This window comes from Puma concolor, chromosome C1 (genome assembly GCF_028749965.1).
Source record: "Puma concolor isolate L17-30 chromosome C1, mPumCon1.1.hap2, whole genome shotgun sequence".
Classification (NCBI taxonomy): Eukaryota; Metazoa; Chordata; class Mammalia; order Carnivora; family Felidae; genus Puma; species Puma concolor.
In genome coordinates, this window is record NC_141674.1 from 18,172,478 (window position 1) to 18,189,005 (window position 16,528).

The window sequence follows — 16,528 nt, forward strand, 5'->3', positions numbered from 1 at the left end:
CCCTGTTCTCTCTCTCTCTCTCTCTCTCAAAATAAACATTAGGGGCGCCTGGGTGGCTCAGTCAGTTAAGCGGCCGACTTCGGCTCAGGTCGTGATCTCACAGTCCGTGAGTTCGAGCCCCGCGTCGGGCTCTGTGCTGACCGCTCAGAGCCTGGAGCCTGTTTCAGATTCTGTGTCTCCCCCTCTCTCTGCCCCTCCCCCATTCATGCTCTGTCTCTCTCTGTCTCAAAAATAAGTAAACGTTAAAAAAATTTTTTTTTAAAGAAAAATAAACATTAAAAAAATTTTTTTTAAAAAGCAGGGGGGTGCCTGGGTGCTCATTCAGTTAAGCGCCTGGCTTCTGCTCAGGTCATGATCTCATGGTTCGTGAGTTTGAGCCCTACATGGGGCTCTGTGCTGACAGCTCAGAGCCTGGAGCCTGCTTCACATTCTGTGTCTCCTCCTCTATCTGCCCTGCCCAACTTGAACTTGCTCTCTCTCTCTCTCTCAAAAAATAAACATTAAAAGTTGAACCATCGGGGCGCCTGAGTGGCTCAGTGGGTTGAGCGTCCAACTTCAACTCAGGTCATGATCTCACAGTTTGTGAGTTCAAGCCCCGTGTCGGGCTCTGTGCTGACAGCTCGGAGCCTGAAGCCTGCTTCAGACTCTGTGCGTGTCTCTCTCTGCCCCTGCCCCACTAATGCTCTGTCTCTGTCTCTGTCTCTCAAGAATAAACAAACATTAAAAAAAATTTTTTTAAGTAAATGTCCAGGTTGCAGCCTTTATAATATTGGGATACATCTCTCGTATTAGGTTTATTTTTCTCTCATTCATGTGTAAATATGTATACATTTGTATATATGTTGTATAAAATATGTTTCCCCCTCCCACGGAAAGGTTAAAGCAACGCTTGATTATCAAATGCTGAAAAGCAGAAGCAGGACAAAACAGGCGCCCGTGATCTTACGGCCCAGAGAGAACCCGGTATAAGCTCTGGTGCATTTCCTTGGGGTCTTTTCCAGAGTGTGGTTGGAAAACTACTTGCTGCTGAGCCCACTGTGCAGATTCGATTCTGCAACCCCCGTTTCTCAAGTGACACTTTAACACAGGTGTTTCCCTTAACTGTAAGAAGCTTCTTCTATTTTGAGGAAAAAGAGAGAGGAGGACATTCCTGAGGAGCTTGGCAGATGTAAACTTTAGAAAACCCAAGCAGCAAACGTGCGGAGGTGAGCATTTGGCTCAGAATTGAAGGCGGGCGGGTCCTGGCCCTCCGCCCCTGAGGTAGGGGCCCTCAGAGCTGCTGGGACAGGGGCCCCGTGCTCCGCATCTGTTTTCCCCCAGCGGGGGAAGAAGAAACCACCAGAGTTATTTCTGAGAGGTCAGGGCTGATTGTTTCTCCCAGGAGGGCAGCTCCCCCCAGCAGGTTTCTGAGGCAGCAGGCGCCAATCCGGATGGGCCTGGATTCAGATCACCGACGGGCCCCTGGGCCTGCTTTCCAGGTGTCATTTTTTGTCTATAAGACGGGGGTCGATGATCGCAGTGGCTCACGCCTTCTGAGCATGTGACGGCATGCTGGCCGAACACCCCACGGCATCTGGACATCATTGGCTGACAAATGGAGACCCTGTGGCACCCGGTAGGGGCTTCACAGACGTTGGTGCCCACCTCTCCCTCTCCTGCTGGGTTGTGGGCTCAGGCGGCTGGCTGAGAAGGTGCCCACCTGGGGGGGGGGGCGTGATTCGCTGGCAGGGCCTCTGGCCAAACTCCAGGGCTGCCGGCTTTGTTCTGTATAAACAAACAAGGTGGGGCTTTGCCTGTGATGATGCAAGGCCGGGAGCTTTAGCGGGGCTTAGCCTCCTAATTAGGGCTGGTTTTGTTATTCAGCTTCGGACTGATCTTCTCAGCTTTAATCGGGATTTGGTGAAATCTGAAGTGTGCTGCAACTTTATCCACACCCCCCTCCTCCCTGTTCCTCCCCTCAGCTCTGGGGCTCATGGCTCCCTTGGGACGGCGGGGGGGGGGGGGGGGGGGGGGGGGGGAGGGAGCCGTCTTCAGGACCCAGCGGGCAGGTGACAAGGGCTCCCGGAATACCAGTGGCAGCATCACCAGACCTCTCTCTGGAAACCTCTGGCTGAGGCTGGAAGCGGGGAGCGGGTCTGAGCGAACAGACCTCTCCCAGCCCAGGGAGGAAGACGCCTGCAGGCCCCCTCTTGGGGCAGTTCCAGAAGTCACGAGGGGCTCACAGGGGCAGCAGCCTCCTCAGTCAGACACCTCTGGACTTAGGCCTGCCATGTGTTAGCTGTGTGACACCAAGCAGGTCACTTCCACTCTCGGAGCCCCCTCTCCTCACCTGAAATGCGGGCCCACAAGGAAGACAGGTGTGTGAGGGCTGCACAGAAAATACTTAGCACCGAGTAGGTGCTCAGTAAACGGAGCTACTGTCCATCGGTCAGTGACTAGTTGATGAAGTCAGCTCTGGGCTCAGGAGGAAAGGAAGGATCTGGACACTCAGCGTATTGAGGGCCCCGTTGGCCCGGGATGGCACCTGGGGCGTGTGAGCGTGCACACTTCTGAGGCGAGAAGCCGCTTCCCCAGCTGGCTGCCCAGGGAAGCTGCGCCCGGTCCTGAAAGGGGAGGCCAGCGAAGCTCCTCTGGGGGCCATTTCCAGAGCAGCGCCTTCTCCCCAGCCTTCTCCTTTTTGTTCAACACCTGCTCAACATCCCCTTTACCCCAAAGCCTAACTCCTTCCGAAGAGACTCCCTCCGGAGCAGTGGTGCCCTGCGGAGCAGATCTGGTCCATCAACCCTTAGGTCAAGGCCAGTGCAAGGTGGCTGCTTACCTGGGGCAGGTCCTGTGTCAGTGATAGTGAAAAATCCTCTCTGGGTTTTGGACATAAACCCGGCTCGGGCACAGACGTTGTTTCTTTGCTTGCAGCAAGAGACAGAGGCCTGGGGACAGGGGAGAAAACAAGCACGGTGTGCCCAATGCCTTCCCTTTCTTTCTCTTTGTCATCAAGCCCAGACAAGGGGCACACTGGGGTAAAAAAAAAAAAAAAAAAAAAGAATGAAAAAGAAAAAAAAAATCTGATTTAAGCCTGTCCTCACAAAATGAACTGACGTGAATGGAAAAGGTCCCAGTGCCTTTTCGGTCGCCTCAGCTAGAGTGGTCCGCGAGTTTGTGACCACCCTCAGATGTCTGGTCACCCAACATGGCGCAGAGGACCGTGCCCGGAAGAGAACCCGAAGACCTGGCTGCCAGGCCCGCGTCTGCCCCACACGGGGCGTGATTCTGCACGAGGTGTTCAATTTCTCTGAACTTGGGTTTTCTCACCTGTAAAGCAGACCCGATAATCCCTGCTCTACTCGATGGAGTTTATGCTGGTGACAGACATCGTCTATAGGACGGGGATTTTTCTGTAAGTCTGCGACACCACACATGCACGTTATTTTCATAATTTTTTCTATGCCTTTCGTTCCTTTCAATACACTTAGTCCTACATATCTCCACCCTGATTCCGTACTGTTCAAACAGCCCTTCTATAAACGCAGGATTTGGGGCACACCAGGGCGTCATGTAATTTAAGATTACGATCAGATTTACAACGCTCCCTTGTCCTGACTTTTCTGGACCGACCAGAAATCAAGCATTTTGACTGATCCATGCAATATACAGTGTGCACAGCACTCTAAAAATAACGGGGGGGGGGGGGGGGAGAACACTGAGATCATTCTTCTGTGATACGTGAATCATAAATATTTTAAATGCCAATTGGCAGTCAGTCCCCTGTATTCATTAGATAAAGGTGCAATAAAAATCGGATATGCCATGACCGGGCCTATTTACTGAACAAGTGAAACTATGTGCTGGGGCCCAGATGGTTTGATTTTCCGAGATACTCCTTTGTCAAAAAAATGTTTCGCGAGAAGTGCAGATGGCATTTCGATTTTGTGTTTACAAAGGCGGAGGAATTTAGCTTTTCCCGGGGTCCTAATGGCTAGAATGCATGCAGGGAGGACAAACAAAAACATCGGGTGGAGGGGCGCCTGGGTGGCGCAGTCGGTTAAGCGTCCGACTTCAGCCAGGTCACGATCTCGCGGTCCGTGAGTTCGAGCCCCGCGTCAGGCTCTGGGCTGATGGCTCAGAGCCTGGAGCTTGTTTCCGATTCTGTGTCTCCCTCTCTCTCTGCCCCTCCCCCGTTCATGCTCTGTCTCTCTCTGTCTCAAAAATAAATAAACATTAAAAAAAAAAATAAAAAAAAAAAAAAACATCGGGTGGAGAGGCTAATTACTGGACAGAGGGCCAGGAGCCAGGCTGCCTGGAGAGGAAGTAATCACACGGTACCACGAAAAAGGAGCCGAATAGAGAGGTGGGGGGATCGTGGTAAGCAGAGGGGAAGAGAGGCCCCGACAGACCTCACTGCACCGTGTGGCTAACAGGATTAGCGCATTTCTGCTTCTTGCCAGTTGACTCAACCATTGTTCTCCGGGTCTGAAAAAAGCCTCCTGTAGACAAAACACGATCTCGGCCTTATTCCTCACCCAGACAGAAAAACAACTGAAAAAGGGAGCATTTTTGTCTACCCTGAGTGTGTGTCACTGGAAGATTTCACCATTAGACGAGGAAAACGGTCCACTCCACTAGCAGGTTGGGGGAAAAAGAAAAAATGAAACAGGTTTATTGTATTACCAGGGGGAAAAAAATCCAAGATACAGTGGAGTAGAAAATGCACGTGTACTGTGGATAACGTAATCCTAATGCTGGAAGTAGGGATGGGGGAGGAAGAGAATATGAACGAAACTGCACCTGTTTTGAATGGCGGTTTGCTTCAGAGAGCGGAATCACAAGAGACTTCTACTTTCCTAGCTCAAGCATTTCTATAATGCTCGAATATGTTTTAGGAGGAGCATGGATGCTTTTCACAGTCACATTAAAACCATAATCAACAAAAAAACATGCACTTGAAATGGATCCATTGGCAGAAGGTCCGAACTCTGTCTTGGGAAGCGGTCTTTTCTAGATGAGCAGCTATACGCTACTGGGGGTAATTCCTTCAATGTCATAAACACTTATCGCCAAGTGCTTGGCATGCCAGGCCCTGCACGGGGCACCGGAGATGTGAAGTGAAGGAGCACCCAGTGGGCTGGGGAGGCAGGTGTGTGAAACACTAAGTACCTGTGTCAGGAATGGCAAAGGCATTTTGCGGTGGCCAAGAACCTTTATTACCACTTTCTTGGACCGGGCCTTGACCTCTCTCCTGTTAGTGTAAGAGCCTTCTAACTGGTTTTTCAAAAGCCACTCCTCGCCCACACCACGGTCCCGTCTCCATATGGCTGCTGGAGGGAGCTTTTTAAAAAAGTATATCAGATGATGTCATCTCACACCCCCTCACCGCCCCCCCTCCAAAGTCTTCCCACAGAGAATAAAATTAAAGATCCCTCCCAGGGTCTTTAGGGTCCTGAGTGAACTGGCCCCTGCCTATCTGTCTGGCTTCCCCTTCTCCCCTCTCCTCCTAGCTAATGCTACTCTAGCCACCTTCTTGTAGTTCCCAGAGCTAAGCTGCTTGCTGTCCCAGGACCTTTGCACATGCTGTTCCCTCAACTCTGCCTCTCCCTTCAGTCCTCGGGTCAGCCTCAGAGCCTTCTCTGACCACCCAATCTAACCCAATCTGAAGTACATGATACTGCTAATTTTATAAATTATAAAATTTATAATCAGGGACGCCTGGGTGGCTCAGTCGGTTAAGCGTCCGACTTCGGCTCAGGTCAGGATCTCACGGTCCGTGAGTTCGAGCCCCGCGTCGGGCTCTGTGCTGACAGCTCAGAGCCTGGAGCCTGCTTTAAGATCCTATGTCTCCCTCTCTCTGCCCCTCCCCCGTTCATGCTCTGTCTCTCTCTGTCTCAAAAATAAATAAACATTAAAAAAAATTTTTTTAATATTTATTTAAAAAAATAAAAATAAAACTTATAATCAATAATTTTATATTGATTTGATGTTGAAATAATGTTTTGAATATACTGAGCTAAATAGAATATGCTATTAAAATTATTTCACCTATGCCTTTTTACTTTTCAATGTGGCTACTGGGAAAATTTAAATGATGTATGTGGCTCCCATTATATTTCTATTGAACAGTGCTGGCCTCACAGGCATATATTGCTTTGAGCACATTACAATTGATTTGACCACTCACAGAAGGTGGGCAGGGGCCTTGTAGTCAGAAAAACAAGTATTACTTGAAAGTGTTATAAAAGAAAAAGGAGGGGCGCCTGGGTGGCTCAGTCGGTTAAGCATCGGGCTCTCGATTTCCGCTGAGGTCATGATCTCACCATTTGTGAGACGGAGCCCCTTGGTCAGGCTCTGTGCTGACAGTGGAGAGGAATTCTCTCTCCCTCTCTTTCTGCCCCTCCCTTGCTCTCACTCTCTCTCTCTCTCTCTCTCTCCCAAAATAAATAAATATTTAAAAAAGGACATTAAAGATGAAGTATTCTAAGACCAAAACATTTTGCAGCATGGCATAGTGATATTAATACCTTATGTACAATTCACGTCTTATGTTCTCACACTTGATGTCTCATTTGCTTTTTATAATAACCCCATAGGGCCAGTATAATTGATTCCATTTTACAGCTGAGGCTCAAGAAGTGACGTGACTTCCCCAGAGACAGTTCTGCTGATCTCCATGTATAGTGGAACCCTGTGCGCCCAGGGCTGTGCCAAGCGCTCAGCATCCATGACCTAATTTAACATTTGCATTAATACCACGAAGTGGACATGTGTCCCCATTTTACAGATCAACAAACTGAGTCCCGAAAGCTGAAGGGACTTGCCCAGAGCCACACAGAAAGTGGCAGAGGGGACATTTGAACCTGGCTCCATCTCTGAACCATTAATCATACCGTTCTGCCTCCGTGACTACATAGTGGGGCGTTACTGTTAAAAAAAACCAATTTCTGATACGGAAATATCAGGTGGAAAATAAGGTGGTAAATACCTATTGTCACAGATGAGAAAACTGCCCCAGAAAGATTCTAGGGCAGGAGTGATGACCGTGTTTTCCAGGGACTGGTCTTCCCACTGCTCCGCCCTGACCTCCAGGGTTGCTCACATCTTTCTCCAGGTTCTGCAAATTCTCTCTAAAGGCCTTGCCCAGCCTCAGGTACCCACTGGGCAGTCAACAAATACTAACTGATTTACTAATTGCATTAAAATGATATTTCCCAAAGCATCGTTGTCCACCCCCCCCCCTTCATTTATTTTAGTAAAGCATTCATTCGATACATATTTAACAAGCATACCCAACATCTTACATTGTAATGGTTTGGTGCAGGAGTTTCAGATTTGAGGGCTTTCGCAAAACTTGGCAACTGAAACATGCTGGAACAGGAATTACTGAAGTCTTTCTTCGAAACAAAATGTGATGGGATAGTGTACGCGTTAGCTGCAGGGTATTTAGAAATGATGGTGTCCAGTCGGGCACGCTGTAAGGGGAAAGCCAAAGGCATCAGCAGTCTTACATAATCTGGGGGCCCCAAAGGACAGACGTCAAGGGGATGATGCCCAGCACTACGTCCAAAAGCAGTTTGTAAAAGCTGAAACTCTAGCCGGTAACAACGATAAACTGACCTCAGGCTTTGAGGATTTGCTCTTGGAGGATGCGAGTTCTGGCCTGTTTTAACTTCTGTAAACTAACTCAAGTTATTCATCTTATATTTGGGACTTGGCAAAAATAATGTTGCCATAAATGCATTGCCACCCAATCCCATTTGAGGCCACTTATTCTTGACTCATCAGCTGTTGGGTAATTCATATGATGGGAAGCTTTCAACTTTCTTCCTCCAGCCAAGGCTTTCCTTCTGAGTAAAACCCCACGTCTTACTTCTAAGATTAAGTAATCTGAATTGCTCAAATAACAAGTTTGCTTCTAATGTCTTAAAGGCACAAGGGTCCATGGGGCTTGCTGTCCACCTGTGCCTCCGATCCCTCACCTAATGGCTGATTTCAAAAAACCCTACAATATCTTTCTGTTTCAGTAGAACTGATCCTATTCCTTCCAGGAAGCCACAATAAACTATTTTCAGTTAAAAAAAAAAACAAAACACAAAAACAAACAGAATCAATGTTTGCCAAATGAAAAGGGGCAAAAGCCATAGAAACTTGGTGATAACATCACTTTACCCTAGGATGGTATGGCAAGTATTGGAGTCTGATAAAACAAACGAGAAAATTCTCATTATTTTATGGTTAAAAGCTTGAGAACACTGCTCTGGGTTTTCCTCAGCGGGATAGGGGTCACTACCTATACAAACACAGCGAGTGGGTGAGGCTGTGGGAAGGCACGAACCCCCACCCCCACCAACTTCTCGCCCTTGCTCGGTTGCAGTGGGTCCCAACATTCAGTCTATGGACCACCGATGGTACGTGGGTGGATGTGCTCCCAGGGGCAAGAATGTTCTTGTCCAGAGTCCCAGCTGTTCAGAGTCGAGCCTGGGTTCAAGTCCCAAGTCGGCCTCCCCCTGTGTCCGGATTCACTGATGTTCCCAGAAGGAAGGTCACCCCAGCCCTGTATGCACTTTGCCTTTGAGTTTTGGGCAATAGTTAACTGAGTACTTTCCACGGGTTGTTGCATTTAATCCTCATGAAAAACCTGGGGAGTGGTTATTGTGATTATCCCGAATTTACAGATGAGGAGACTGGACTTTCTCCATCAGATAAGGAGTGGAACCAACATTATCACCCAGGCAGTCCGCCCCTACTATATGGTATGGATTAGATACCTCATTCTTTTTTTTTTTTTTTTTAATGTTTATTTATTTTTTTAATTTTTATTATTTTTTTTAATGTTTATTTATTTTTGAGACAGAGAGAGACAGAGCATGAACGGGGGAGGGGCAGAGAGAGAGGGAGACACAGAACCGGAAGCAGGCTCCAGGCTCTGAGCCATCAACCCAGAGCCCGACATGGGGCTCGAACTCACGGACCGCGAGATCGTGACCTGAGCTGAAGTCGGACGCTCAACCGACTGAGCCACCCAGGCGCCCCAATGTTTATTTATTTTTGAGAAAGAGCAAGTGGGGGAGGGGCAGAGAGAGAGGGAGACACAGGATCCAAAGTGGACTCTGCGCTGACAGCAAGTCCTACGTGGGGCTCGAGCTCACAAACCGTGAGATCATGACCTGCGCCAAAGTCAGACGCTCAACCGACAGAGCCACCCAGGCGCCCCTAGATGTCTCATTTTAAAGAGGAATGGGTCAAAAGGAATAAAGCAATACACGTTTTCATTTACAAGCTGGCCAGCGGATAAATGACTGTGGAAGGTTCTAGTTCAAGAAGAATCGCTATGCTCTCTCTCCTCTGCCCACTAGGCTAGACCCATCTTTCCTCTTTCCTCTTCACTCCAAAGGAAGAGGGTGGGAAGGTGAAACCCTCCCTGGTGGTACTGTCTGTAGCATTCCCATCCTGAGTCACTCAACAGATTAGGCAAGAGCGTTTTTCTAAAGCACTATTTCCCAAAGTGTTTCTTGGCATGCGAGGTGCATAAGGTAAGTGAGTGTTGGCGGTCGCAGCAGCAGGGGGAGAGTTCCAGAGCCAAATAAACTTGAGAGGGTCTCACAGCATCTTCCCATTTTGAAGATTCATAATACCCGCCGCCATATTAAGTGCCCTGAGAAGTCCTACAATAAAGAAGCCCAACTATATTTAACTAGGCCTTCCAGAACCACTCCTGCCACCATGCAAATACAGAAAGGCCATGGAAGTCTCCTCCCACCAGACTGACTGCTGTGTCATGAATAATTCTGGAACAAAGATTTAGAATATGCTAATGAAGCTCTTTAAATTACTTGGACTTAGAGAGAGCACAGGTCCCCTCCAAAGGTTGGGTGTAGTGGTTCCAACAACCATCAGGAAGTTTCTAGAATTTATAGATCCACAGAGTGTTTTGGTCAGCCTCACCTACAATCGCGCTCCTCCTGGCCAGACCGGGGTCAGTCAGGCAGATCTTTCTCTGACAAGGGCTGCTTTTAATTCCTTCAGAGTCTTCAGATCGGAAAAGGAGGAGGTAACTAACGAATCTGAAAGTTACCAAGTCGGGGGCAGAGGCACGAAATTGCATCTGCGCAGAAAGCTAGGTGAGATGTGGGATCTCCTAATAGATCTCCCCCAGCCACTGCCGGCTGCTGCCAGGAACCCAAATGTCTAAAAAAAGAAATTCCCATATCCATCAAATCGGGGAGGGGAAGCCGGCACCACTCAACGGCCTGCGTTCTTTTTGGGTTTGGTCTGAATGTTTTAAAGACCCGACAGGCGTGATTCGATTCTGTAACACTCCGACCTTCCCTTGGGCCTCTTCTCCTCCAGACGGCCCAGCCTCCTCGTTTGGAAAGTTACCGCACGCAAAGCCTCGTCGGGAGGAATTGACCGGCCACGAACGTCTCAGAGAAAACCTAGGTGTTGCAGGAGCTATTGTTTGTGACTCAGGTGGTAACACTCATGATATTTAGCATGTTTACAATGCTCCCAGTTTCAAAGAGCATTTTGCTCATTGCAATTTGCCCAGAGCCTCCAGGGAGTCTCCACTTTTATGAGGCAACTGGGACACAGAAGGGTGACGTGCTTGAGGCCACGTCGAGCATCCACAGCTGAGTCAGGATCAGGTCTTCAGTCTTGTCTCCGGTGCCAGAGCCTGGTGAGGTGGCATTTCTGTTGCAGATTACTTTCAGGTCTCTTTGTTTGCAGGGCGTGGTTCCTCTGTAAGCTCACTGGGGGCATGTGTGACTTCAAGGGCTTTGCTGATGGGGAGCTAGCTCCAAAGTCAACTCGCTCCTTGAGTACTCACCTCTGCCAAACTCAAATTCCAGTAAGTGGCTGCATTCAGTGTGTCTTAAATGGACCCTTTGTGTGTTGTTTTCTTTGTTGTTTTTTTTTTTTTTAAATCCATTCCAATGTCAGGCATTATAATACATCTTTGCAAGAGATAATTAAAAAAAATTTTTTTTAATGTTTATTTTTGAGAGAGAGGGGGACGGGGAGAGACAGAGCACAAGCAGGGGAGGGGCAGAGAGAGAGGGAGACATAGAATCCGAAGCAGGCTCTGGGCTCTGAGCTGTCAGCACAGAGCCCGACACGGGGCTCACACCCGCGAACCACGAGATGGTGACCTGAGCTGAAGTCGGATGCTCAACCGACTGGGCCACCCAAGTGCTCCTTGAGGTATTTTAATATTTAAAGGGACAGATGGCATACATGTTTTGTTGATGCAAGTTTGGGTTTGCTTTCTTTTTCACTTTCCTACCTCAGCCGGTCTTACCCTAGTTTGGCCCTTTTCCCTTGCTATATCTATTCTTCTTGCCAATTTACAAAGATTCGAATAAAGAACAAGAAAATCCTGCCCAAGTCTGTTCAGGGACATTGGGCCTTCATAGAGTTCCTTGATTCTTAGAGCCATCCACCAACATAAAGACCCTCATTGCACAAAGAAGGGAAATAGGGAGGGGAGGACGATCGCTGCATTTCAGGCCTGCTGCCTGCTTTCTTTCTGCCCCCATCAGATTTCTCAATATCTTGAATAACCCAATGAGACCAAGCGGTGTAAAACCTCATATTAGAGTGAGACCTTTTCCCCGGAACCTAAAAATCTCAGGAAAACATCTGCTTAGCCCACTCCGTGATGACAGAATGGATGGTGGATGATCAGGTCCTGGATCTCCCTCTGGCCTCTCTTCCCACTCTGGCAACGTCTAGCAGGGGAGGGGAATTACTTAAAGACACAGGCTCTAATTTACTTGCGTGACACGTGAGGTGGCAGTTATGCTCCTAATTAGAACCACGGCATTTGGAGAGAAGGGACCAGATGACCAACACGTGTTTATGCAAGGAGCAAAGGAAATTACTGATCCCGCTAGTGGCCTCACTCAAGGAGGGGGTTCTCACCATAGAGGGAAAAGTGCACGTCCCTTTCTTAGACAGCGAGACACTGTTGAACACCGGAGATTGGTGAATGACATCGTAGAAGCCAGGACCCGGGATATTATCCTGAAAGGGAGAGAACGTGGTGTCACTGGGATCCACTCATTTCCACTGTGCTCTTCTGCGAGCTTTACATCCATTACATCCACGCTAAGCCTCAGTGTAACCCTCCAGGATGGCACCACCACTTTCCCGGTGACGGCTCGGCTCTACCGTTTCCTAGCCTGCCCAGTCACTGTCTCAGTGACCAAGCGCTGGGGTTGGAATTCCAGCCCAGGTCTGGGACCCCCAAAGCCCTGACTCTCCCTCCACCATGCTGCCCTGCATTCTAGAAGAATGCTATTGTTTTGTCATGGCATTAGAGGAGTGAGCACAAGATGGGATGCTAAGTATAGCTGATGCGTGAGTCAGCGTGTGCTGATTGGGTCCGCCAAACCCAAGGTGAGGGACCGATGACCGCTGTCGCGTTAACCGCACCCACCTGACTCAGCTTCCTCCTCAGCCTTTCAGAGGAGAAAGCAGGGAACGTTTCTGTTTACAGAGCAAAACGAAACAAAAACAACCTTCCTCCCAAACAAGTCCCTTTCTAATTCTCAAACAAAAGGAGGCAGGCTCACGAGGCTCAAATGCTAAACGACGGAGGTAAGAGAGAGAGGAATAAACAAACGCTTGATTTCTAAGCTCATTTCTGCTTTTGCAGCTAATTGGACTTTCGGCTCATTTCCCAGGCAAGTTACCAGGGGGAAGTATATGCTGACGGAAGTTGGCCAAGCAAGTGGCATGAAATGAAAAGGACGTTCCGTTGACTTGAGAGTTTACCGGGTGCCTACTCGATGCCACAAGCTTTTCAAAGGTTGCTTCATTTAATGCTCTGACAAGGAAGGGGCTACTGTCCCCGTTTTACAGGTGGAGACACCGAGGCACGTGGGGATGCATTTATCCAACACCCCACTGCTACTAACGGCCGTACCTGAATTCAATGCTAAGGGCATGATGAACGCAAACCCTTTGCAGTGGGGGTGTTAGCAGGCCCATTTTAAGGAAAGGAAGGCCCAGAGGCATTGGGTCCACATTTAGTAAATGGTGAAGCCCAGATTTAAATCCGGGCAGCCGGACTGCAGACTTGCTCTCCCCAACCTCTGTCACCCAGGCTCGTTGTCTCCACAATCCCTACCACTCTCCTCGGGGCAGAAAGAAAGCTTAAGGGGCCACCAGGGCTTTCCAGGACTTTCCAGTCTGGCCTGAGAAGTGTGTGATTAAGGTTTAATATTTGGGATAGGGCCATCAGTCAGTGAGATTAATAGGTTCTTCTGTGCTGAATTTTAAATGCAGGGAATCCTTTGAGCCTCGCTTAAAGCAAGTGGGTGAAGGGGCACAGATTCCCACTTTGTAGGTGATGGTGATCTTGGGTGTAGAGTGCGGGCTGATCACCAGGGAGAATGGGGTAGGCCATGAGACGTGCAGCAGAATCAGGTGCACCAGCGCCCTAGGCCGAGTCCCGCACGTGGGAGAAGATTCGAGGAGCTACCGAAAACAAGGAAGAGATTTTTCTAGGGGGCTGTTTGTAGGGCTAGCACTTATTTATTGAGTGGCCACTCACTGTGTGCCAGGCACTGTTCTGAGCACTTTATTTATTTTTTTAAGTGTATGAGAGAGAGAGAGAGAGCAAGTGGGGGGAGAGAGAGAATCCCAAGCAGGCTCTACACCATAGAGTCCAACAAGGGGATCAATCTCAAGACTGTGACATCATGACCTGAGCAGAAATCAAGAGTCAGACACTTAATCAACTGAGCCACCCAGGCACCCCTGAGTACTTTATGATTTTTTTTTAAGTAGGCTCCACCGAGCGTGGAGCCCAACGCAGGGTTTGAACTCACGACCCTGAGATCGAGACTCGGATGCTTAACCACCTGAGTCACCCAGTTACCGGCAGTAACTCATTTAATCCCCATTTTAAAGACAGAAGGACAGGACCAAAAGAGATAAGGCTCAAGGTCACATGGCTAGTAACTGTCAGAGCCCGAATTTGAACCCAGGGGGTCTTAGTACAAAGTCAACTCTTTTTTTATAGATTGAGGGATAACTGACACATAACATTCTATTAGTTTCATGTATACGGTGTAATGATTCAATATATTTATATATTGGACAGTGATCACCCGGTAAGTCCAATAAACAGCTGTCACCATACAGTTACAGGATTTTTTTCCTGTGATCAGAGCTTTTAAGATCTACTCTCTTAGCAACTTCCCAATATGCAATACAGTGTTATTAACGGTAGTTGCCATGCTGTATGATACGTCCCCGTGACTTTTTTATTTTGTGATTGGAATTTTGTGCCTTTTCATTTCCTTCACCCATTTTGCCCATCTCCACCAAACATACAGAATCCACTACTCTTTTTTAATTTTTTTAACGTTTATTTTTGAGACAGAAGGAGACAGAGTGCGAGTGGGGGAGGGGCAGAGAGAGAGGGAGACACAGAATCTGAAACAGGTTCCAGGCTCTGAGCCATCAGCACAGAGCCCGATGCAGGGCTCGAACCCACGGACCGTGAGATCATGACCTGAGGCGAAGTCAGACGCTCGACCGACGGAGCCACCCAGGTACCCCCAGAATCCACTACTCTTAAGCATTAAACCAAACTAATGTTCAAATGCGAAGGTGTAGGATAGAAGAAAAACAAAAATCCTCCTGCGTTTTGAATCCGCAAATTCCCGTCTCAGTGCTGCTACACGCGCCAACTGACTTTTAGCAAGTCGCCCCTCTGGGCCTCAGTTTCCTTATTTGCAAATCAGAGACATGGGGCCACACACCTTTCTTTGGGTGCCTCTTAGCTTGGAGAGTCCCTAAGTCCAGGGAAAGCTGAAGCAGGACATGTACTCGCGACTCTTCCAGGTTTAAACAGTGAACGAGGAAGACGCACCTCCCTCGCCCCTAGTTCACTGCTACGCTCGACGCCCGCCATCAGTTTCCCACCAATTTTCTGGGCACCTACGTGTCTGAGGGGCTAGAGTTGCCCAATAAAAGCTACCTGCCCACCCTGCCCAGGTGAGTTTGAATTTCAGATAACTACAAACGATCTTAGTGTAAGTACGTCCCCCGCAGTTTGGGGGGACATAGTGATACTAAAATAGTTGTTCGCCATTGATCTGAAATTCTACATTAACTAGAAATCCTGCGTTTTTCTTTGCTCGATCTGGCAACCCCACTGGACCTAGCTCATGTTTTCATTCTGCTGTGTTGCAAACTGGTTGGAGGCCAGGCCAAATATGAAGAGGGCTGTCACCTCTTAGCCTGGAGGGACAGAGTGCTGCCTGTTTGCTCTGAAGGAATGTCTGAGAAGAGCTGTCCAGGCAGCAGTCTGCTGGAGCTGGCCCGTGGCAGCTCCAGAGGGGGACTGTTAGAATGTCGGAGGTTTTGCTAGCGGCCCCGGGTGGGGGTATTTACACCACAGAAATTGGCAAATGCTATCAATCAGAACTTCCCCCCCTTCGCGGAGGGGACAGCTGGTCTACCAGCCCACCGCTACCTTCACATGACTCCCAGCTAGGTTTCTAAGCTCCTTGGAGGGAAACGTCCAAATGCAGAGCCTTCAGGCCCTCTCCGGCAACTGCTAGAAGTGGTGAATGGCTCTCTGGGCGGGCAATAAAAAGTCAGACCTTTCACCTCTGGGATGACAGTTCACATGACTAACCTTTCGTGGCTTCGGTGAGTTGAGGCCTCTCAGAGCAGATCCCAGAAATAAGAATCCAGACTGCAACTGGGGTGAACTTAGCTGCCTTGGTTTCTTGGCCAAGACCACCCCCAGAGGGCAAAAATAAGCAAAGCAAAAATGGGTGTGGGAAGGGAGAAGGGAAGAGAACTATCGATCTCAGCCCTACCAGCTGCCTATCGAGCACTGAGAGAATTATGTGGATGTCATACCTGTTGTCTCCCCGGCCTGCCCCAAAGTGTGAGGATTAATTGAGTCAATACACGCAGAGGGGTGAGAGCCGGTGCGTGGCCACCCTCGTCCTCGTTTCTACCTCTGCATTGCCCACGCCAGCCGCAATGGAGCCGAACCTTCCCATGGAGGTTAAAGACCTGGAGAGTGGAATTAAGCAAGAGAGGACTGGCTCATGTGCTCCCATCCCTCCACCCAACACACACCTGGGTGACGTTTGGCTGAAACGCACTTTGAGAGCCCTTCTGAAGGATTAAAGTCCCGGAAGGCAGCCTGTGCGGGTGCCAAGGGTGGGACAAAGATCTCCACTCGCTTGACCCTGGGATAGGGTAGGGAGGTCATGAGGAGCAGGGCACAGACCTCCTCACCCCAGACATGTCCGTGGGTTATAGGAAGCTTGGAGTCCCACAGCTTGCAGCCAGCTATGCAGCCTGAGCTTTTGAGTCCTGATTTCATAAATTCTGTCCGATTAATACTTTCAAATCAACGGTTCGTCAAACTGCTTCTTGGCCTACAAAACATAGCCTCTGTTGGATCATTGGCTAAAGGCCACACAAGAGGAATGAAAACTGCTGAGGGGTCTGCTGAGGGGCTTAAAAGGATCTAATGGGGAGGGGGGGCGCCTGGGTGGCTCAGTCA

The 16,528-nt window shown here is 48.9% G+C and overlaps 1 protein-coding gene across 9 annotated transcripts in view; it reads right to left on the bottom strand.

Moving 5' to 3' along the window:
- Positions 1 to 16,528, bottom strand: part of STPG1 (sperm tail PG-rich repeat containing 1) — a 57,162-nt gene that overhangs the window by 15,032 nt on the left and 25,602 nt on the right. For 6 of the 9 annotated variants that reach the window (XM_086716052.1, XM_086716055.1, XM_086716050.1 and 3 more), the window contains 4 exons: positions 15,871 to 16,029; positions 11,908 to 12,009; positions 7,287 to 7,457; positions 2,819 to 2,927 (listed from right to left, as the gene is read on the bottom strand). In XM_086716052.1, the coding sequence (XP_086572178.1) occupies positions 2,819 to 2,927; positions 7,287 to 7,457; positions 11,908 to 12,009; positions 15,871 to 16,029 (541 nt within the window). The remainder of the gene's footprint in view (positions 1 to 2,818; positions 2,928 to 7,286; positions 7,458 to 11,907; positions 12,010 to 15,870; positions 16,030 to 16,528) is intronic. The other 3 variants (XM_086716057.1, XM_086716056.1, XM_086716058.1) reach the window with 3 other exon arrangements.